At 41.0% G+C, this 25,080-nt stretch overlaps 1 protein-coding gene across 2 annotated transcripts in view; it reads right to left on the bottom strand.

The window, feature by feature from the left end:
- Positions 1 to 1,363: 1,363 nt before the first annotated feature.
- Positions 1,364 to 25,080, bottom strand: part of Stx17 (syntaxin 17) — a 54,634-nt gene continuing 30,917 nt past the window's right edge. The window contains exons 1-6 of one of the 2 annotated variants that reach the window (XM_028770263.1): positions 24,613 to 24,675; positions 22,328 to 22,553; positions 14,860 to 14,975; positions 14,678 to 14,728; positions 7,131 to 7,217; positions 1,364 to 6,383 (exon numbers count right to left, since the gene is read on the bottom strand). In XM_028770263.1, coding sequence (XP_028626096.1) covers positions 6,144 to 6,383; positions 7,131 to 7,217; positions 14,678 to 14,728; positions 14,860 to 14,975; positions 22,328 to 22,553; positions 24,613 to 24,660 — 768 coding nt within the window. In that variant the 5' untranslated portion in view covers positions 24,661 to 24,675 and the 3' untranslated portion in view covers positions 1,364 to 6,143. Of the gene's footprint in view, positions 6,384 to 7,130; positions 7,218 to 14,677; positions 14,729 to 14,859; positions 14,976 to 22,327; positions 22,554 to 24,612; positions 24,676 to 25,080 lie in introns of those variants that run through there. The other variant, XM_028770262.1, reaches the window with a different exon arrangement.

Genomic DNA, 25,080 nt, shown 5'->3' on the forward strand with positions numbered 1-25,080 from the left:
GGATTTCTGCTGTGACTAAGATCCTTGATCTTCCAGATCAAGACTTTTAATCTGCAAAAGTCTTCACCTCCAGATTCTGGAATCTTCATGACATTCAAGTTCTCAGTATATTTTCTAGATTTCTTGTCTTGAATTTTGCATTCCTCTTAATGGCAAACATGGGCAGTGCACAAAGATTTGCTATGTCCTAGCACCTCCAAAGTTAGGACTCGCATCCTAGGTTTTGCTGCTCAACTGTTCAGTCTTCTCGCCACTGTGTTTCATGCCAATAAAATAATAAATAATAACAGCAACAAAAGATGCCTGGTGACAACCCATGTGAAGCTTACCATGTAGTTGGAAAGGACTTACTACCATTAAGGAGAAACTTTCAAGTCTGAGGAATTACCCACAGGGGAAAATGGAGAAATGGGAGCCAGTGAACAGCATCGGTCGGGAAACACGACTCTGGCAAGCTGGACTGTGGAGTCCTGGGCACTAAAAGGTAAATTTCATATGGCTTTTCTCAGTGGGTTTCCAATACATGTTTATGGCATGAGTAATCATCACAAAATGGGCATTCAGTATTGAACAAGGGGATCTCACAAATCAGAGGTGAGAAAAGACGACAGCTGTGTTAAATATACCAAAAGCTCCAGACAGTATGAAGACTATTTCTGGCAAGGATGGGTAAATGAACAACTCAGTGTTTCAACAGTCCAGACTGATACAAAATACCATCAGTTCCTTTAAAACAGTGTTCTCAACCTATGGATTATATCCCCTTCGGGGGTTGGACACTCCTCTCTCAGAGGTCGCCTAAGACCAACAGAAAACATATCTACAATATGATTCATAACAGTAGCAAAATTTACAGTTATGAAGTAGCAATTAAATAATTTTATGGTTGGGGTCACCACAACATGAGGAACTGTATTAAAGAGTCTCAACATTAGGAAGGTTGAGAACCACTGCTTTAAACAAAGAATTACTGTATTTTAGGTAAATATAGCCACTGTTGTCTGCTTCCCCCTAACCAGCTTAAGCCATATGTACATTCCGTTCCTTGTTCTCTCATTAATGCCTTGATTTTTCCCATGTCATTTGGTTTCATGCAACTCCTTCCTCACTTGGAGTTTATAGCCCGTTCCATCAGGCATCTTCCTCCTTACCTACTGCTCACACACCAGGCTCTGCAAAGCCTTCCTATTCGTTTCCAGTTATTCCTTCTTTGAGGCCTCTGATACTTTTTCCAGCCTCTTCCTGGTACACGTACCATGTTTGGTTGAGTCTTACCCTCTTTAAGTAACTGCATGGCTTACTATGATAGATTCTACAGGTCTATTTCTATATGTGACACTAGCATTCAATACACAACAGGAACTCAGTTTAATGTTTGGGTAAATTTTATTGCATATTTCCTTATTCAAGCACCACTTAGCAACATAATAACAAACCAATTCAGAAAGGACTGAATTTTGCAGAAATCCTCACTAATTAGCCTTTCCTTGTCCTTACCTTGCCACACCTAAAGTTCAGTAATAACGTAGAAAAGTCCTTTTAGGGGTTTAGTTGATGAACCGCAGTAACACAATTCAATAATTAACACTAAGAGGAACATCTCAAACAGCTGAGAAGCATACACAAAAAGCAAAGTACTGAGTGTCTTGCTCAAACTGTTCCCAGGGGCTCATGGAACTTCACTCGCTGTTGAAGGGGTTCTTGTGCTCTGGCTGCAAAGTCACTGACACTGTTTGCATCATAAGTGAAGAAATTGCATCTAATTTCCTCTCTGTAGATGGATTTATATATATTCTTACACTTCTTTCCACTTTGCCTGATTTAGGCCAATGAAGTTGGGCTGAGAGACTGCGAGCTCCATCAGGCAACTTGACATGACCTAACAAAACCTTAATAGAAATACATGGTCAATCCCCACCACACCCCAAATCATTCTCTTAGCTCTTATACAAGGTAGCTTTGCGATCCTGGGCAAATCATTTGCCTATGACACTTTTATATTTTTATTCCAATATATTTGTTGGGTTAATATTGCACAGATATATTTTTGTCACAAGTTAGTTTCCTTGAAGGTAGCAATGTAGATACATAACTTTTGTTATTATTTATAATATACAAACTGATGAATACAAACAGAACCACTCGTTAGGAACACGGGATAATAGCACTTATAAAACAGAGCTGGATGTGTGTAATCCCAGCAGGAGGATCACAAGTTCAAAACCAGCCTGGGCTTCCAGTAAAACCGATTTCAGAAAACAGAAACAACAAAAACCCACACACAAACATAATAATCTGAATGTGTGTCATGACTCCAAGCCAGAGGGCAAGCACTTGTTAGGCCACTAGAGATCTGGGGAATGTCATCAGACATCTGTAAGCACCTGAGAGCAACAGCCGCCTTACTCGCTTTGATGATAAAGTATTGCTTGCCCAAGGAGGACCTTGCTCCAGGGTTTCACCCCTCTATCGGGAGTCCATGCTATCAGTGAAGGGCTTCTGAGGCATTCCTGAGAAATGCTTTTGTTTTCCAAGAACTCAAAAGAAGGTTTGGCTTCTGGGCTTTTACTGGAAGGAAATACTGTATGCTAGATATTTGTAGTCGGGTTTCCAAACTTTTTGTCAACAATGTTACCAGCTTACAGTTCTCAGTCTGCAGAAAACATGTACATGGAAGACAGACAGGCAGAAGGACATTTGTGGCCAGGTAAGAGTTTCAGGAAAAACCCAGTCCATGCCCCAGAAGTCTGGCCAGTTCTAGGCAGCTTCAGCACACTTATTTCTAGGCATGCTAGGTCCCTGGCTCCTGTGTGTGAGGTAGGAGAGGTAAGCCCACAGAAGACACAGAATTGAGATGGGAAGAGATCAGGGTTACAAGGTATGGGGAAATAGTCGGTGGCTAACACAATGGACATAGCTTTTCTTATTTAACATGTATTTTTTTGGTGGCAATCCAAAAGCAGATGTTCAGAAATAGCCTATTACGGTCTGTGCATGGCTTCCCAAGAGGGCATCATTTAAAGAATAATGATTAATTGATTCTAAAAGTTATGAGAGAGTTGTTTTTAAAAGTAGTGTTTGCTTTTAATTATATAAAACATTTTGAACAGTGATCATAGCCTGTGATATGAACCAATGTCGAGGGGGTGGGGTGGGATTGCGGTGCTCATTTTATGAACTATGTGTTCTATGCATGGCCACAAGAGCAGGCTGTGCACACCTGGTGAGGCGCCAGAAGACAAAGACATAAGGAACGGACGGCATGGTTATTCCCAGCTGGCCTCGCAGTCTCTGTGCTTTAGTGAGGCAGCACAGCACGACAGAGTGAGGCTCAGTATCAGCACCCAGTCCCTTCCAGGCTTCCTTCGGAGACTGCAAATTCCTTCCTTCCTGAGGCCCAGTTACCCTATCCACAAATGCCTGGTGAAGAGCCTGGCACACTGCTTAGGAAACACCAGTTCTTCCTTAGGGAAGGCTATTTTCTGAAAACTGAGGGTGGTAATCTATTTGTAGACTGAGACTGGTTTAGTGGGTTGAAATTAGCATGTTGAAAAACAAAACATCAGAATGTATTGCATAAATGGTAAACATTTTTCATGTATATATGTTCAATTTGAATACATTTTTACTGTGGGTTACACCAACATTTCAGAAAAATTATCAGATTATAACATCAAAAAAAGTCTTTAGGAATACTGCCGTTACTGAAATGATGTCTCTACAAATTTTAAGATAATAAAATGATTCTTTTTAACTAGTTGAAATAAAAATAAGACATAAATCATAGGAAAGATAAATTTAACGAGACACTATGGGGCATATTAAATTCAATTTTAAGATCACTTTTGTGTCATACTGACTAATTTATACTTTTAAGTACTTTATATCATTTATAGGTGATTAAACACTTCTAAGAAATTTCCACAAAAAGTTGGCTATTGAATTCTACTATGGAAAAATGAGAAACAATTTCTAAATAACTTTAAAGTATAATAAAATTTAAAAGAGGACTGTGACTTCCTTAAGCATTAAGACGGCTAGAGTCAAAAGCCCAATGCTGAGGGTTCATGAACATGTCAACAGTTCCCACACTGGCTCAGCAAAGATGCGAAGCCCAGAGGGTGTGAGCCTGACAGCCAAGCCTCACCCCTGCTTCTCTGACTTCCGTGTGCTGAGGCTGTGATGGCACAGGGACTGATGGCACTGTGGGGATTCATTGAATTGAGTAGTAAGCAGAGGAAGATGAAGTAGAACACAGGGGATTAAAGAATTAAACAACACTGCTTATCCTTAGAGTTCCAGCTAAGCAGGCTGACTGGCTATATCAGAATTACCCCAGGGCCAAAGTTCAAGAATCTTGTTTCAGCTGGCTATGATAGCACACCTTTAATCCCAGAACTCACGAGGCAGAGGCAGGCAGATCTCTGAGTTCAAGGCCAGCCTGGTCTACAGAGCAAGTTCCAGGTCAGCCAGGCCAGGGCTATATAGAGAAACCATATTGAAAAACAAAACGAAACAACAAAAAAAAAAGAATCTTATTTTCAGTAAACTCTGGATGCATCCTGTCTGCTCCTGCTCAGGTTTCACACGCCATCTTAAAGGAGCAGCAAGAACCAACCGGAGAACAAAGAATGACAGTAAAAGTAATTACTCTAAAGACTTAATGCCCAGTGTGTTTGGCAATATTTCAGGATCCGACAATTATTCAAAGTTTTTGTTTGTTTGTTTTTTAGTTATTAAAGTCTTAAGTAAGCAGGTAAGAAATACTACTTTCCAATCTTTTAATACAATGTAGTGCTTTGTTTCATAGGACTGCACTGGTAAGACTCACAAAGCATTAAAGGGAAGGCTGTTATGACACAGAGGGAAAGGTAGCAACCAACAGAGGTCAAACATCAACTCAGGACTTAAAAGAAGCTAAGCGGTAAACCCTTCGGCCCTTGAACCTGTGTTGTGGCTAGTGGTGCACTCTCAGGAAGAGGTAAGAGTTGAGGGGATCAGTGGCTTCTTCCTATGCCTTTTCTCTACATCTCAAACCTTTCTGTTGTGAGACAAACATGGAGTTGGAGTGGACCATGCCTGCTGTCCATGTCAACTGTTGGGTTAGCACCACAGATCTTTCCTTGGGTCTGAACCATGAACTTGGCCATCTAGAATGTGAGAGAAGTTAAGAGTGAACACTGGGAGGAACAGTGGCAGGAGCGGAGACAGCTTGGCAAAGGGCAGCAGTAACAGATGTGAGGTAGAAAGCTCCTTCTCGGACCCCCAAGGAGACTGAGGGGCCTCGATCCCTTGAGGCAGGTATGCCAGCCCCTTCTTAAGTGCCCTGTGATATGATCTTGTACTCCCCTTAGCCCAAATAATGTTGGAAATATTTAAATTTTCTTTTTTCAACTAAAAGAGACTGCAGGTAGGGGTAGCTAGAGATGGAAAACTATATAAAAAGGCAGATTGTGAGAAAAATCCTTCTAACATGGGTAGAATGCACCCTAGAAGCAGATAGTTTTCAGAATCGCTGCTGGAAATAGGCTTGGTGGCTGGCTTAGTAGGTCTAGCATGTGAGGTTTTGTGCTCCTTATTTGGAGAGGCAGGAAAGACTTCAGAAAAAAAATGACACCCGTGTCACAATGAAGAGACTGTAAAGAGAAAATGGGCTTCTCCTTCTATTTTATAGTATTAATTTCCTTCCCCAGAAAATATAGATGGACCCAAGGACAACAGCCCTCCAGTCCACAAGTAGTTCACCCGTGCACCATGTTGAGCAGCACATCCCTACCTGACGGGAAGACTCCCGGACTCACATTCTGTTCCTCCCTATAGGAAGAAATAATCTACAAATACACTGACCCTCATGCTTCCAATACATGTCTACACATCTTAGATCCTGAGAGTTATAGATCCAGTTTTCACAGTTCTAGGCCGAACCTTTGCTCTTTGGCAGTCTTTAAACCTGACCTCTGCCCAGATCCTCTCTGCCCAGGCTCCTCCACCTCTAAAATCTCCATTAACACCCAGCAAACAAACAGGTCCACTTATGGTGGTTCAACGTCACATGGACACGGAGAGCCACTTCCTAACACTGTTCCAACAACAGCAGGCTGCTCCTTAGGTCGGGTGCACAGCACCAGCTGGAAGCTTGGGCTTTAACTGCATTTTTTGTCACTTTGGCTAGGGAGATCTGGACAGCTGGAAGTGAGCTTCTCCATCATTTTCTGTTTCCTTCTTTGTATCAATTTTCCACCTGTGAAGCCTAACACCCCACCACCAAGTGCAGCTGCAATTCCTGCCACTTTGAAGCCTGCGAGGAGGCCGATGGGACCCCCCACCACTCCTCCAATGAGTGCACCTGCCACAGGCAGGGCTGCCAGCTTGTATTTTGCAGCCTGTAAAAAAAAAAAAAAAAAAAAAAAAAATTCAATTTAGAAATGGAGTTGAGAAAATCTGCCTGTGGTGATGTGCGCTTTCCTCTCATTACTCCTGGCAATGCCTCTTTAACTCTAGGTTCATAATTAACCTGGGATTATTCTTGAAGGGTGTGTGTGTGAATGTATCCCACAGGTACTGCCATTGCTCCAGACCACAGCACTAAAGGAGGTGGAGGTGTGCTCCCGATTGGACTATACAAAATGATTTTACTTGCAAAATAATCAATCCACTATCTGGCTGGCTTATTTAAACAGCTTCAGCAGCCACTGGCTCCCAGCAAAGCTTTGATTCAGCACAAGGCTATTCCACACTAGGCACCTGGGCTGAAAGTCACATCAGATGGATAATAGATGCTCCCACTCCTCCAGTGCTGCTGCAGGCTCATACTTTGGTTCTGCCTGGATTAATGGACTGCTCTCTCTTCTCCCTAGGCCTCCACAGATATCCCTTCATAACAACTAAATGCCCTAGAGTGAGGCCACAGTTCATTCTCTTTGGGGAAAAAAAAATTCTCTCATGATAGAATGAATCTGGGAGTAAAATATTACAGCCATTGATTTCTTACACTACCTATGTGTCGTTTCTTCCTTATTTCCTTAATTGCTGGTTCCCTCAACACTGAAGAGAGCAGATCAATTGGGTTAATACTAGAGATTCCTGGGAGCCAGAGCACCATTGATTTGTCAGCAGGAGCGGAATCTTACCTTCTGCAAGTTTTTGGTTCCCTCTTCAACATTCACAGCGGCACTGTTGACATGGTCTGCAATGCTGTCAATCTTCTCCTGCTGAGACTAGATGCAAAGGAATTATGAGTGAGGGGCCCTGCTGGGGAGCGGTGGGAAGCCAACACACACTATTTTAATTCCTGTAATCAGGCCCTGGGTACTGCAGCCTTGCAGTTCTTAATAGTGGTTCATTAATAGCATCTGATAAACCATGTCGAAAGTACAAATTCACTTTCAGGAAAAGAGAGGGGGACTTAATGATTAGGTAATAAAAGGGTGGCACCTTCATAGCAAAAAGCACCTCACACTGGAATTCATTCAAACACACAAACATGTTATTCTCCAAAGGAACCTACGTTGTAGGAGGAAAAAGAAATCCAAATAAGCACTTAAGCATTTATATGTCAAGTTAGGTTTGATAGCAAAAAAAAAAAAGAAAGAAAGAAAAAGAAAGAAAGAAAACAAATTCAAACAACAACAAGAAGTCCATAACTTGTCTTCTCTGGATATTCACCTTAGGAGTAAAATGCCCTTGATCCAACAAATACAAACTGGTTTTTGTTGCTGCTGCTGCTGCTGTTTTTGTAAGAATGAGACTACCATTCAGTGCAGTCCAGCATGAGACCTCTGCACTTGTGATCATGTAACAGGGAGCAACCAAGAAATCTGGGTCTTGAATTTTACTAAATAAATTATAGTCCAAGTTAAAATGTTTCCCATCAACAATATTAATACAGCAATCTACCTAAACCAGCAACACCTGTTCTGACACAGCAGCAATCAGGACTCCTGGGATCGCTGATGGATGAATGGAATGGCTGAGGCCTGCCACTCTCCTCTCTAATGTGTGAAACCACCTCAGTGTCACACATGAGTGGCTACTGAGCTCTGTTCAGACACCTCAGTCACAAGCACTCTGTCCTTACCCTAGAAACAGGAGCTCATCAAGATCAACTTATTTAGTTATATACATACATACATACATACATACACACATACATACACACACACATATATATACCATATATATATAGTTAGATATATACATATGTGTGTGTATAACACACATATGGTAGAGTGGGCTAGGTCCTGGTCAGTGTAGAAACCCACGTGATCACTATGACCATCAGGGCATAAGCAGTTTCTTTCATTTCCCACCTTGCAGAAGAACATGGGAGAATGTCTCTTTTGTTCCACCTAAGGCCACCTCCTACAGTGAGTGTGAAGTGATGCAACTGTCTTTATGCTAACTGACTTAGACCGAGCAGGAATGCCTAACACTTCTCATTCCAACCAGCACTCCATGTGCAGACATGAGTGCAGCACAGCCTACCGAGCCCATCTTTCTCCTGTTAGCATTACTGATATTCTTTCTCTGCCCAGCAAACACCTTTTCTCTGCCAGGCCTTTTGTGCTGGCCATTCATTCCAGGATCCTTCAGCACCATCTTGAGATCCGTAGTCCTAAATATCTGGTTTTCAGTTTTATTTTGAATCTGTCACACAAATATATGCAAGGCTCTCAAACTAGTTCACCCGGAAAGCTTCTGGAAATGTACTGTTGGGCCCGGCCACAGGCTTTTGATGTTGCAGTCTGAGAGTTTAGTGTGTGTGTGTGTGTGTGTGTGTGTGTGTGTGTGTGTGTGTAATCAGAAGAGGGTATCAGATCTCCCGGAGCTGGAGTTATACAGGAGGCTGTGAGCCGCTGGCTGTGGGTGCTGGGAACCAACACAGGTCTCCTACAAGAGCAGTACATGCTCTTAACTGCGGAGCCATCTCTGCGGTCTCCCATTGTACACACTTTGAAGGTCACTGTTATCCATGATAAGACTGGCACAAAACCTAGGTTTGGATATTCTGTGTTCAAACCCCAGCACTGTCCTGGTATGTCCTTGAGCCAAGTACTTCCGTCTACTACAGGAGGACAATGGTGCTTCTACTTCAGAATTAAGAGGAGGATACAATGAGGTGTCTGCAAAGCACAATGGAGAAACAGAAGCACCCAACTACCAGCCCAAGAAGAATCCATCTGTCCTGGGGCAGTTTCCCAAGGAAGTGCTAAATTAATAATTAATTATTAATAATTATTAATAATTTCCAGTGAAAAATTTAATGAGCTTTGGTTCCTGTGAACATGTTCTCAGATCATAGATGTACAGATTGTAATTTTTATGATAGCAAAGCTTCTTTAAGTGAGCTTTCTTCTTAGCCGCAGAGGCAAACGTGCCAGCACCAATAATACCCAACTGGCCTGGGTTCCTGACACCTTAGCATGACTTCTGTCAGTGGCACACCCACGGTTTCCACGCCGGCCTGAAACAGTCTATGCTAGCAGATAAGCCGCTGCAGTAAAACCAACCCTATCATCAACTTTTACATCTTTATAGGCTAAGGTAGATCGTAACTAGCTCCTCCCCCTCAAGCTGAGGGAGGAGTCTGCTAGGGCTACTGCTATGTCCACACTCGAAGTGACCGGAAGACATCAGGAAGATCTATTTTTCTGTGCCCTCTCCTAAAACTTTGGATACTGCAACACTATGACTGTCTTAGTCACTGTTCTGTTGCTGTAAAGAGACACCAAGACCAAGGCAACTCATATACAGGGAAACATTTAACTGGGGGCTTGCACAGTTTCAGGGGCTTAGCCTATCATCCATGGCAGGGAATGTGGTGACAGGGAGCATAATGCACACATGATGCGAGAATTAGCTAAGAGTTACATCTTGATCAGTATGTATTGCCAGAAGACAGAGAGTGGGCCTGGCAGGGGCGTTTGACACCTTAAAGCCCATCCCCAGTGACATACTTCTCCCAACAAGACCATACCTCCTAATCCTTTAATCCTTTCAAAGAGTTTCACTACCTGGTTACTGTGCATTCAAATATATGAATCTATTGGGGCCATTCTCATTTAAACCATCACAATGACTTTTAAAGTTTAATGTAGAATAGTAAAATACTGAATTTTCTCCCTATAAAATTTCTTTGGAATAATTAGATTAAGGACTATCAGGAAAATACCTATCCTAAGATTATTCATTATTTAAACATCATGCAACTACTAGCCCAAGAAGAATCCATCTGTCCTGGGGCAGTAGAACATATCTGCAGGTACTACAGAAATTGGGAAGCTTGCTTAGACATGGGGATAGGGTAAGGCAGAGGGCAGAAAGCCCTTCCCTGGGACCAACAGGCTCCCCTCAACTCTACAGACCTAGCTAATTCTTTCCTTTAGTTTGCCTTCAATCCTCCAACTGCCTATCTTCAGATTCTACTCCATGAATAAGGAGGGCTTGTGATGTCTACAATGATTGCAGTTAGCTGTCAATCACAATCAGAGTAACAAACTACACTGTGTCTAGAACTGAGTCCGTAGCTCTTTACACCTGGCCAAGCTGCACATGTATAACCACCTTCCACAGCCTGTGAGACCAGGCTTCTCCTGACAGTGGTGGCAAGGGGACTCTTTGCTTCTATCTACCTACCTTCCCTCTTTGCTTCTGACTTGTGTAAGTTTGTCTTCATCTACCTAGATTTCCCACACTGGACAGTCTTCACCATTTCCCCTGTGTGGCATTTTATTCTTTGGGACTTAGAAGTGTTTTCAGCATCTCTTTAACAATGAACAAAGCTATGTATAAGGCACACTACAGTGTTTACCAAACTAACATACACATCCAATTTTATAGAAGAAAAATTCTCAAAACTTGAAAAATATGCCTATGAATTTCATTTTAAGAAATATTGGATTATATTGCCCTATTATCCTTAAAATAAATCTGTATAAGCAATTTTAGAGCCACCTAAGATTCAGGAGAAAATGTGAATTATTATGTTAATATTTGTTGAGAAGAATGCAAGTTGAATATATGAATCAGAAACTAATCATTTTTTCCCCTGAATGATTGCTGTGGGTACTTGTCAGCCCAACATCAAACAATATTTCATGTTATTATATCAAATAATAATTCACTCAACAAATTCACCTCAAATCCATTTACATCAACAACAGAGCTCTTCCTTAGAGAGGTTATTGTACAGTCTTACTAGTGAGCTTAGAAAGCTATGAGTTTAAGGCAATGGCCAAACTGCAGATAGTTCCCTTTACTCCTCTCTAAGTTCCAGCTATAATCATAAGCAATCACAGAGACAGAAATCCCAGAAGAAAATAGAAATGTGATACACAGGTAGAGTGCCGTTATCTCGGCCTAGCAAAGACAGTAAGCAGGGTAAAGAAGCAGGACACTGCAGTGGGAGGAAAGGGACTCAATACTGGAATGTCTGAAGGGAATGATGTTGGGGACTGAGGTCAAGAACCAAACCAAGGCTGCAGGAACAGCTGAGGCAGATGGGAGTGAGAGGATGAAGAATGCTGTCTGAAGTAGACCTCCCATCAGGCATGCAAAGCTGTTTGTTGTTGAATACCATACCGTGCTAAAGCTCACAGCAGTCATGCAAGAATGAATCTAACTGAATCCACTGTAGCCCTACTATAATGTGGCCAGAACAAAATTAGATTTCAAGAGCCATAGAGAATAAAACAAACAGTAAGGGTAAGGGTAACAAACAGTAAGTAGCAGTAAGGGTAACATCTTGTTCAGCTTCTGGCCCAGAGTTCTTTACATTCTCCTTGACTAGATAGAAATAGGTCTGGTCACAAGAAAAGGGTACTTGCACCAACAGAGCAGGGTGACTTGTAGATACTAATACACAGGATTACTGGGCTTCATTGTAATCTCCCAGGACCTTAGTGAATCCTTTGTTTACAGCAAACTAACACCTAACATTTTAATGACTTTTAAGCATACCATTTTGTGGCATTTCATTCACAATGTAGAGACATCATTACCACTACCCTATAGGATCTCTTGATCCTACTGAGGCTAGCACAGAGCTGTGTGTCCAGAAGGTGCTCCTTGATTACACAGTTAATTTGCCCACTTACAGTCTCATCCATGTGATAACAACAGAGGATGTGGTCACTCCTGTGTTCTCTGCTTAGTCTGTCTGTGAATCCTTGGCCATGCATCATAAGAACTCAATCATTCTGGGAATAACAATCAAGGTCTTTCTTTGAGCTTCTGCCAAATAGTATTGTGCCTCATGTCCTTGTGATTATAACTAGGACATTTGTATAGGGCTATGACTGTGACTGGAACCTTCTGCATAACTCCTTCTTAGACTGGGGTTGAGAACACAACATAATTGAACACACAACTATTAATCCTCCATAAACTTTACTTTTTTCTTTCATATACGTACCCACTGGAAGAGAAATGTACATGTCTTAAGAAGAGCTAAGTAGCTGGGCAGTGGTGGCGCACGCCTTTAATCCCAGCACTTGGGAGGCAGAGGCAGGCAGATTTCTGAGTTCGAGGCCAGCCTGGTCTACAGAGTGAGTTCCAGGACAGCCAGGACTACACAGAGAAACCCTGTCTTGGAAACAAACAAACAAACAAATACAAAAAAAACAAAAAAAGAAGAGCTAAGTATATCTTTAATTTGTTCTTTAAATCAACTTTAGTGATGAATAATTTACATGTATTGAAATGCATTTAAGTGTACAGATTGATAGCCTTGGCAAATGCATATATTTATATAACCATATACACATACACTTTGCATACTGCATTAGATTGGGAGATTATTAATTACAATAACTGAATAGATCGTGATTGTAAATAATACATGTCTGGGGGATTCATGTATCATTCTCTGCCATTTGCAAAATAATAACAGATACCTAATCCAGAGACTTATAATATTTTCTTTCTTCCTCCCTCCCCCCCCTTATTATTTAGAGGCATCAGAAATAACTCAAACAATTTACTGCTTTCTATTTTGATCATTACACTTAAAGAAAATATCTATAAGGCAATATAAGAGGTACAAGCCAACACTAGACAGTTAGAACTCATTGGTATAGGAGGGCCACAGAAGAAGAAAGATTTCTAAGAAATGAAATTATGTTGAAATGGGTCAAAAAAGCAACAACTAACAAACAAAACAAAAACAAGAACAACTGTCTCAAAACTCTGAAAACCTCTTATTTTGAAAGAAGACAAGTGTCCTCACCCCATAACTGTTAAAAAGACAGAGGCTAGTGTTTGAGAATCTGGACAGAGTACAGAGCTAGAGTAACAAGCTCTGGAGTCCTCTGTTTCAACTCTGAGAAGCTGTGGCCTAGGAGTTTCCACCTCAAAGCCAAGCTTTAGAGAAGCCATGCCTCAGAAAAGGTGGATTCCAGTTCATGACTTAATAAAAACAATCACCCTAGCCAGCGCACAGGGGAAAGAGCTTTGCACCTGTGCAAATGTATTCATGCACGTGCTTATATACTATACCTTTTCATAATTCTTACAGAAAATGCAAGAATAATTTAGAAAAATGATAGAAAATCTCTTTCCTCCAAGACTACAACGTGCTCCCTAATCTAAGTCAATGGATTCATTCAGGCCTTATAACAAAGAATAAAGATATACAGTATCCTGTCTTTGACTTCAGTTCCTCTGGGTTGGTCCTCAAAAAAGTCTCCTGAGTATCCATTACACTATATAGGTAGGTATTACCACCTATATATTGTAATCTACCTATAGATTATATTCTTGTAGCTTGTTCCTAACTAGTCACCCTGCCCATGACTTCCTCTTCACTATTATAACAGTCTTTCCAAGGCAGACTGGATTGCAAGAGTTTAGCTTGATCACGCATCTGAACAGGGTCCTTCAGGCCCTCAAAGCAACCAAAAATTCAGTACCAGCACAACTTGGCTCTCGCCATCCTTGCTTGCCCCTGGTCCTCCAGGCTTTGAATAACACCCACTTAATACTCAGGGACAGTCTACACAGCTCACTATGTTCTGTCCTGCTCACCTGTTCTGGTGTTCCCCTGGGGCTCTCTATGAGTGGAGGTAGTTTTAATGCTGCTACTTTATAAACCACGCCTCCCTCCCTGGAATACAATGCTTCTTCTTGGAGCTAATGAGGCTTCTCTATATTTCTTATTTTTGCATTTACTAGTTATCATGGTTGAAAACTGAGTCTGGGAGTTCCAGCCTTCTTCCTTCTATGGAATTCCAAAAGGCAGAAAGTGGACTTTATTTATGTCTATAAACAACTTTGTCAGACTTCCAATGACTGATAGATTTGAAAGAATCTAGCAAAGTACTTTTTCCATAATATTGACTGACTTGATCTAGAATTTAAGGACTATATACAACAGTTAAACACCATTCTTAAAATTATAATCTAGGCTCAGTGGTTGAGAGCACTTGCTGCTCTTGCACTGGACCCAAGTTAGGTCCTCAGTACTCATTTAGCAGCTCAAAACCATCTATCCATAACTCCAGTTCCAGGGCATCCCATGACCTTTTCCGGCCTCTATGGGCATCAAACACACAGGCAATGCACATTCATACATGTAGGCAAAACTCATACACATACATATTTTAAATATATGTGACTTCTATTGAATTTCTAATCAAAGGGACAGTGATTGATCAGTTCTGAGTCTTGGTTACATACTTACATTCACTAGGAGGGACATATCAGTGACCAGATGGCTAAGCTCAATTAACCCCTTAAAAGAGAGAGAGAGAGAGAAAGAGAGGGACTTAATTACTTACATTTACATCTCACAGTTATCATATACATACACACACACACACACACACACACACACACACACATATATAATTTTTTTTAACATACCGCTTCTAGGGTATCCCAGGACTCAGCAGCATTTTGGTCTCGAGGAATTTCAGGCAAGGCATGTATCTGAGTCAGACTTTGAGAAGCAGCTTCAGCCTCCCCAGTGTGGAGCGTTCCTAGATAGACACAGACCTGGTTAGAGTTTGCTTCTCAGAAAGGAGAGACCATAAACTGGCTTTACAAGACAACTTCATGTAATTCAGTTCAGGCTAAAAGTAAATAAATCATTATATGAAAATAGCATTATATACCCTTGGGCAGCCTATTCTCTAAGTGAGTAGGTGCAAAGGTACTGAGCAAGACTATACATACATGTTCTGCATGAATGGAGTAAAAGGGTTAACAGTGGAAGAGGTGACAATGGGAATTACTATCCTTGGCCAGCATTCTACTGGACACAGCAGCAGCAACAGGTATAACATGTTCTGCTGCTAAATAGTCCTTAGGCTAACTTAGCTATCTTATTAATAAGGATAAGACAACGGATGGCAGAAGCAGGAAAGTGGGGCAGGTGAGACGGCTCTGCAGGTAAAGCACCTGAAGCAAACTTGACAAGCTGAGTTCAATCTTGAAACCCACAGACAGATGGAGAGAATAGATACCACTAAGTTGTCCTCTCACCTCCATACACATGCTACAACACACACACCCTGCACAGCTCACACACACACCACAGCTCACACACACACACAAACTCACACATCACACACATGCACCAGTTCACACACACACACACACACACACAAATAAATGAATAAATAAATAAATACCTAATTTTAAAGTGGGAAAGTAGGGTGATGTTTAACTCAATGGAAGGTCACTCTAGGGTACTAGTAAAGTAGAAAACAGGTGTAGTTACATGTTTGTAGCAATTACCATCAGTCTCTTGGTGACAATCTCATGAGCAGTGAGCACATTTGCCATGTGAATATTTTTAGAAATGCTTAGAGTCACTCTTCCTCCACATAACTGCCATGGTTTCTTCTACTTTTCTAGTTTTTAAAAACCTTTCAACCCTCAAAACTATTTATTAAGTATTACTGTTAATGACAAAGCAGTTTGTACCACAAATATTTACCTTTAAGTCTTTCTGGGTCTTCATGCTAGTTTTACCAGTCTTTCATTTGTGAAATTGACATTTGTTGCACACCTAACACAGACACAATAGTAGGCTATAAAACCAAGCCTGTAGTGGCAATACCACAGGGCTATTAGCACTATTAGAATTCTGGTTTGGAGACTTGCTGTCCCTACTTGTACAGTAAGCTGCTGTTCACTCTGCATATAGTCTGTCCCTGCTGCAGCCACTGCTACTGTCGCATCGTGAGGAGAGCTTCAATGGAACCTGTGGTGCAGACACGAACTGTCAAGTTCAGTCAGCATTAGCTGACAAGCCTATGGCATGGTGAGTATGATGTGCTACATAAGGGTAGGACAGGCATCAAATCCTGACTTGTGGAGATGGTAGTCGGGGCTTCTGAGACTGAAGCCTGAGGAGAGAAAACCAGACAGGTGGAGTGGGGTGCGATGCCCAGAGTGTGTAACTCAAGGAGAACAGTATGTGCAGAGGCAGAAGCTGAAAGATGTGCAGTCTAGCTGATGCACCGCCATGGGAGGAAGAAAGCAAAGGCTGAGGCTGACAGTCTAAGGTGAGATTACTGCAGGACACTGCAAAACATTCAAGAGCTGTGTCTTTCTCATATGATCACTACCAAACTATTAAGAGGAGCTGGAGACTACTGGGAAGTTGGAAGATGCCATAATCAGACCTTAGCCACAGTGTGAAGAACACATTAAGGATGAAGTTGGCAGGTGAGAAAGCTAGAGTGAAAAGCCAGTTAGGAGGCTTTAACAATATATCCAGTGTAAAATGACACTCTCCAGCCTTAGAGAGGCAACAGTGGAGATGCAGAGACGATACAGGAAGCTCTGCTCAGTCTACTTTAAGCTCAAAACACCTGCCATCATACATTATTTTTTTAATTATATCTTATTTATTGTGTGTGCACATGCACTTATCTGTGCCACAATGCACATGTGAAAGCCAGAGGACAACTTAACGGAATAGGAGAAGGTTCTCTCCTCCATGATCAGACTCAGGTCTTGGTGGCAAGAGCTTTACCTGCCAAGCCATCCCACTAGTCTGAGTAACTAGTTAAAACGCATAGTTCAGCATTATGTGTTGTTCATACAAAGGATGAAAATGTGGATTGTACAGAGTACAACTCTCAAAGAGCTTACATTCTAGGAGAATCAGACTTAAAGGGTGTTCATAAAAGAGGGGTAGACCACATTAGAGATAATAGAGAGAGAGATCAGAGGGGGTTCTGATTCAGCTTGATACGGCAGGCAGTTCAGACTTTCTGGAGAAGGTGGAATCATTAGACAAAGAAGAGAGGAATATAGACGCTAGATGGAGAAAGCAGCAGGAGCAAGCACCTCACGCTCACGAGAGAAGTGACCCAGCTGAGCTACAGCCAGAAGCCAGGCGTTCTCAGAGCGTGAAGGGAGACAAGGAAGGACAAGAACAAAAGGCACTGGATGACGTGGAGCCTTTCTGCCCAGGAAGAGACTTCATGTGGCAGACAACAGAAGGCTCTGAAGGCTTGCAAGCATGCTCTCAAGTATCATGACTGTGACCTGACCTACTCCTGAGTCAGTCATTATAAAACTATATTAATTCCCATTTTCTTTCCAGTCCTTTTTTTCCCAGCCAAGCCTAAAAGCAAATGATATTTTATAAAACAGTGTGATTCATGTATTTACAAAGTTAGTGAATACTTTACTCTTAAGAAAAACATTTGCTTAAACTAATCAGGAAGGGCATAGTCAGCTGAACAAAGGACAGCATGAAGACTTATCAGATTCATACTGATTATTTTTCAATTCTAAATTTGATATCTGAATATATACTTGAATATATCTATTTATTTGTGCTGAGATTGTAGAACTGTCACATTGCCTAGATAACATTTTTATTTATTTTGTGGCAACAACATATTTTTTAAAGATTCATTTATTTTATGTTTATGAGTACACTGTCACTGTCTTCAGACACACCAGAAAAGGGCATCAGATCCCATTACAGATGGTTGTGAGCCACCATGTGGTTGCTGGGAATTGAACTCAGAACCTCTGGAAGAGCAATCAGTGTTCTTAACTGCTGAGCCATCTCTCCAACCCACAATATTATATCTTAATCATACCCAACCCAAGGCCCCTTCTACTCTGTCTGGAATCTCCAATATTTCCCTTCCCACCTTCCTGTCTAAGTGCCATCTGTATGCATGTGGGTGTCTATGTTTTGTATCTTAAAGAACAAAATCATCAGGCAGAGTACATCTTATATCAGTATAGTAAAGAACCAATCTTTTCAAATGTTTCCTTTTTTAAAATTTTCACTTCAATTAAGATAAATGAATCAACCTATGACCTTTCTTTCACTTTAAATTCCATGTAACTTCCTGATCAGTGTCAGATGGGATATAAGCAGAACCCTGTAATTGTGCACACACTAAAGACCTTAAGCTATAACCTATAGAAGATTCAAGTGAAAAAGGTACAAAACAGGGAAAGATTATAACACAAAATGCATTATCTTTAAAAAAAGATGAGAAGTATTTGACATTTTAAACAAACAAAAGATTTCGGTCAGTACAAAAAAGAAATGATTAGGTCATTTCCATCTCACTTGAAACCAAACTACGTATGTGTCTTAGTTACAACAAAGACGTCCTTTCTTTTCCATGGAAAACCTTGGTGTTAATTTACAACTCTGAGAACATCACAAATCAACTCAAAGCATGACTGTCAAGAAAGAACTCTTAATTTCTAAAACTTCTGTAATTCACTTATTTCAGCTCATGCCTTAGTGCTTATCCTTTGACTATGAACTCTTACAAACATGTACAGGCATGTGCGTGCGTTCGTGTGTGTGCGTGCGTTCGTGTGTGTGTGTGTGTGTGTGTGTGAGATAAAACCTTACTACCGGCTATACATTTAAATAAACTTTAACATTAACTCCCTCTGACTGAAATGATAAATAAGCTATCTAACTATATCCTGCCCCATCCCACCCCCCTTTTTTTGTACCTTGTGAACAGCAAAGTTTCTACCAGGAAGTACATCCTAGTAGATATGACATCTCTACTAACCTTCATACATAGTAGTGTTTCACGACAAAACTAAATAAATTCAAAGGCATTCCTTAAACTTTTCAAGTTTTGACACCTTAAAAATGAAATGAATTTACTGATTATCATTGAACATAAACCAATCTATCAAAATAAAATGACTGCTAATTCACACCTTAATGCAGAAGAGGATATTTAGATTACAGTCAACGGGAGATGTAGCCTCTGAATACTATCAGACAAAACCAGTGCTGTGTTGTGACAGCCATTCAGTGCATGCAGACACCAGTGGTAAAACTCTAGTAACACGTCGAATTCTACACGCTGGTCTGAAGTTCCCAGCACCTTTAAGATTGAGATCTTTTTTTTTTTTTTTTGAGGGTATTTGTTGAAAATGGACTAAAATTCCCTTCCTGCTGTGCCACTGGGATACATGTTCTGGAAGTGGGGATGGGAAGACAGACAGAAGCTGGAGAGATGCGCTGCCCCACCCAGAATGGCATAAGCCTCCACTCTGAGTGCAAATCAGATGGATAGGCTCACCGTTCTTCTTGATGGGGAGCGAGGAGAGGGATGTGAAAGGGGATGAGAGGGAAGGAAGCTTCCCATGTCAAGCAGGCTGACTATCAGACCTTTCAGAATCGGGACAAAAGAAACAGCATAAACCACAGCTCCCCTAAACTTCCTTCGGTTCCCAGAAAACATAAGATGCTCTACTCTACTCATTATTTCTGTCCTTCAATGGAAATTATTTTTGTATTTTTCTATCTCACTCATGGAGATGTGGCAAGTCTACTCCTGAATCTCTGTTTCCAATCAATGTGTTTAGAATTAGATTCATAGAGAATTTTAAGACATTTAAGTTCCATGCAAACAGCACACATTTCTGTGTACAGGCTACTACCACCATAATGGGTATGCAAAGCAAAAATAAGGAGAAACTAGAGCACACAGGACAAAACCGCGCAGAGTGACAGGAGGCCACAGCTAGCAGACAGCACAGCACATGCCCAATCCTGCTCTACCTGGGAAGCCCGTGAGAGCGCATGCCTGCACTCCTCTCATCACTCTCCTTTGTTAGTAGAGTTCCTGCATTTAAGGCAACCGAGGAGTTGCTTCTTCTATGAAATGCTAGGGTGCTGTCAGAGCCTGCTTTGCATGAACAGTGGACTTGAGGTGAGCCGGTGAGCAGTGAGAACCTGAAGTCTCCGCTCAGTGTCAGCTACACCTTAGGTGTGGCCTCAGTTACATCAGCACTGAGCTCCCCATCACAATCAGCACAGCTCAGACCATCTGATAGTCCATGAATCACAAGTTTGAGAATCGACAGAGTTGAAAGTTAGGTTCCCATGCTGTTTCTTGCCCCATCCTCTGTCTCTGTGCTAACTGTTTTCATTTCTTTAATACACATGCTTCCTCCAGTTCTTCCAGGTCCTAGGTTTCACACTAGCCTTCTGATTATGGCAAAGGGTAAGTGACAGGGAGTGGGTGACCAGGTAACTCCCCAGTAATATATACTCAAGTGCACAGAGCACAAATAGTTGCACTTGGATAAACATATACAATGCAGTGATAAAATGCAAATTAAAGCATTACTATTGTGAGAGAAACCCTGGATGAATTCAAGTATTTTGCTTCAGATGCAAACAGTAGTGATGAGCCACGTGAAGCTACATAACAGGAGGCTGATGCCAGCTCCTCTTTCCAGACAGCGCTGTTACCTTCATTGTTACTGTCGTCAGCACTGTCATAGGTCTCATACAGTCTCGGTATAGAAGCTAGTCCATCAACAAATGGGCAGACAAGGCCTAGAGAGCAGCAGTTCTTGCTCCATGGCAGGAGCAACCTCCTCTATACCAATACGGCAGTGATAACATAGAGCTGTGAAAACAGCAACACAAACTCCCAAAAAGCATGACCCCCACACATTCTCTAAGGGCTGAGTGCTTACAGTTTAGCACTACCTATGCAGAGAAGTGACTGAGCACTTTTTTATTTATTTTATTTTTTGATTTGGTTTGGCTTATAAGAAAAGGCTTGTGTAGCCCAGGATGGCCTTGAAGTCCCAATTGCTCGCCCTAGCCCAACTTCCCAGTGCTGGATTGCACATATGCAGCACCATGTTGCAACACATCCAAAAAGGGAAAACTGTCCATGTCATGTATTTACTTATTTGTTTGTATTTATAACACATCTATGAACAGTTTGCTATGTTATGTTATGCGAAGCACTGTGCAAGGTTCAAAGACCACAAAAAAGGTTACCCAAAAACTCTGCTAGGCAGTCTAAATGTTTCTGCATCCCCTTGCAAAGTACTAAATCATTAGCAGTGAACATGCACACATTTTAATCCAGAGACAGGGGACGGTAACAAGAGTGGTCTGGTGGATAAAAAAGAAAACCTGGCCAGCTATAGGTCCCTTAAATTCTCCATCTTAACTCCTTTGAAGCCCATATTTTTTTTAATAAGGATTAAAAAATGTATAAAATATGAGATGTAATAAATTAATAATACAACAGAAAAGGAAACAAGGGCAGCAGTTATAAAATAAAGCTGACACACTTCACAAATGTAATTTTTGGTGATTAAAATTTTGGCTTCCTAGGAGATAACTCAGTTACAGAAAACTTATTAGTTATTCTGCTCACTACTTATAAGACTTGCTCTAAACCAAACCTCCCCACCAAACAAAAACAGCTACTTTGAAGTACCATGATGCCAATTTTTTCTGCATAAAAATATTAGCATTGTGTTACCAAGGATTATCAAACACACTCTTAGAAATGACATAACTGTGTTCATAGGACTGTTTCTTAGAATATTATTTCACAAAAGTTGACAGCATGAACACACATACATTTTTCATGTTATCAGGAGAGAAATCCAACAGTGACATCAGGGCCTGATGAGAATCCTGCCTCCTGCCTGTACTGCAGAGGAGAGACATGCACACTGCACACAAGGACAGCTACCGGACAGCCTGCCCTGCACTGGAGGGCAGAAAGAGGCACACTGCACACAAGGACAGCTACCGGACAGCCTGCCCTGCACTGGAGGGCAGAAAGAGGCACAATGCACACAAGGACAGCATTATCTTTAGGAGTAACTTAAACTTCTCTTCACAATACAAGCAGGCAGGTACTTGAAGCCGCAAAGCTCCAATCCACACAATCTTATCTTGCAAAATTTCCAGGGTACACATGTCTAGACGGTCTGAAGTTGGCCTAGCAAGACTACAAGGATTTACAAGGGCCTCTCTCTCTCCATTACAGCTGAGGAGGTGAACTTTCACTAACTGTGCCAAGTAGAATCAAGAGTAAGATGTGTATGTTACCATCAACAGTTGTGGATCTGGTCAGAGAAGGCTGTAGTAACACTTCTTCGTCCTTGACTTGCTTCTTGAGTTCTTCAACAGATTCCAAGTGGAGCTGGAGAAACTCTGCTGTGGCTGTCGCTGCTGCTTCCTTGACAGGATCTATCATTCGCTTCAGAAGGACCAGATCATCCTTGTGCACCTTCAAGCAAAGTTTCTCCATTTCTCGGATATTGGAGCGCAGTTGCTATAAATGAAAAAGAGAAATATTACCAGTACCATCTCTCAACATAAGACCTATTTCTTCTCAGAATAATTTGCTATAATGGTCATGAATGGAAATGATTACAAATTGTCTAGTACAGGGGCATACAAATTTTCAATTTCCCATATCTCTCTCTTGGCTAGTTTAGAATCCATGCCCTTAAACTTTGAATTTATGTAATAACTTTGCCTTTATTACACGGGACTACTACATAATAAATGCTGTACAGCTAGCATTTATCTTGTGGGATAAATATGGAACTAAAATATTCTAAAGACCCAAATGATCTGTATTGCTAAAGCACAAATATATTCTGCAACTTCTAATAAAAGTATATAACTCTAAAATGAGTAAAGTAAAAGTGAAAATGAAACAAGAATCAACAGAGGAGAAGAAAACCACATGTAATATTGGCTAGAAACTTGGCTCAGCAAGTAAGAGCACTCCCTGCTCTTCTAGAGGACCCAGGTTTAATTCTCAGCACCCACATGACAGCTCACAACTGTCTAGACTCCAGTTCCAGGGGATCTGATGACCTCTTTGGCCTCCGTGGACAAACTTGGTATATAGACATACACCCTATATTAAAAAGAAAGTATATAATAGAACAAAAGATATAATCACCAATTATATTAAATAGTATTTAAACAAATATTAGTTATAAAACAAAGATTATTTTCAGATAGTATAAACAAAGATACATTTAAAACATAAAACAAAATGGTTCAAACTAAGAGTAAAAAAATAAAAAGAAAGAAAGAAAGAAAACACATAAACCCTTACATTCCTCTCCCAAGAACAACTTGCTACAGAAACATTACTGTCAGATAGAAACACTCTAGAAGTTAGCTCATCACCAGAAACAGAGAATCACTTTATAATAAGATTCTCTTCAGAAATATATAATTAACACAGACAGACAGACTACATATAATACAAAAACAGACAGAAGCACAACTGTTTTCCTCATACATGTGTGTTTGTATGTGTTTGCAAGTTTGGATGTGTGGGAGTGCATGTGTGTGCTGATGCATGTGGTGAGGCACAAATTTGATAAAGTGTCTTCCTGGCCTGTTCTTCACTTTATTTTTTGAGCTAGGGTCTCTGATTGAACTGGAGTATACTGATTCCAGCTATTCCAGCCAGATGGCTTGTTCTATGCATTCCCTGTCTCTGCCTTTCAAGTACTAGGGTGACAGATAGCCACCATGCCTGCCTGTCTTATGTGAGTTCTTGGTAACTGTGATGGTTTGAATGGTTGGCACAGGGAGTGGCACTATTAGGAGGTGTGGCTTTGTTGGAGGAAGTGTGTCACTGTGGGGTGGGCTTTGTGTCTCTCCTCCTAGTTGCCTAGGAGACAGTTAGTCTACTCCTGGATGCAGTTAGATTAAGATATAGAACTCTCAGCTCCTCCTGCACCATGCCTGCCTGGATGCTGCCATGCTTCCCACCTTGATGATAATGGACTAAATCCCTGAACCTGTAAGATAGCCCCAATTAAATGTCGTCCTTTATAAGAGTTGTCTTGGTCATGGTGTCTCTTCCTAGCCACAGAAACACTAAGACGGTATGTAAAGTTTGTTTCTAATGCTTAGGTGGTAAATGTTTTTATCCACTGAGCCATATCCCCAGCCCAAAAGTTTTAAAGAAATCCATGATCATAATGAAAGGTCTTAAAAGCTTCAGTAGCTAATAGAACAAGTGGCAAGGGTATGTTAGGTAAAGAGTGTTTGAACAATAAGATTAACATAGCTTGATTTAAGTTGCTTAGAACAGTAACCTAACAAACAAAATATGTATGTAAAAAGCAAACAATATTAAAGCAACTTTCACAAATTTCAAAAACATTGACATACACAGCATGTTTTCTGAGCATAAAGTTAAATTTGAAATCATTAATAGAAATACACACATACACAGTATATGTCTACAAGGAAAAAAGTTCTAAATAGTAAAGACAGTAGGTAAAGAAAGAAATCATAATGAAAATTAAAATCCTATAACCTGAATGCAAAGAAAAGTAACACATGTTAAAACTTACAGTGTTCTGTAAAACAAGAATTAGAAATATACTTCTCCAACTATACATATATTAGAGAACGTAGTGTGGGGTTTGGCTACTCTGCTTTATCCTCCCAGTGGGTCGCATTTCCAGCTACCACCCTGCAGATCTTCGGATCCTCAAATGAAAGACACACATACATACACATTAGTTTATTTCTGAAATGCCTTGGTACTTAAAGGTTGGACAGTTCTAATTCTCCCTCAGCTAGCATACTTTTCCCTCTAGTACTCCTGGCTCTACACCTTCTACATCTACCTTTAACTTTGCTGCCCTGTTACCTCCTGTGAGGCCCATTGGTCTATGTTGCCCAAGATGCTTCTGCGAAGCCCTTTGGGGGGGGGCACTTCCCAGCGCCAGTCCCCCACCCCAGTCACAGTGATTCTCCACTCTCCCTGTGTCCTTGTCTGTGTAAATCTAAGGGTACTGCCCCAACTCCCTTTGCCT

The sequence above is a fragment of the Grammomys surdaster genome, unplaced genomic scaffold, assembly GCF_004785775.1.
Source record: "Grammomys surdaster isolate TR1022 unplaced genomic scaffold, NIH_TR_1.0 199, whole genome shotgun sequence".
NCBI classification, from domain to species: Eukaryota; Metazoa; Chordata; class Mammalia; order Rodentia; family Muridae; genus Grammomys; species Grammomys surdaster.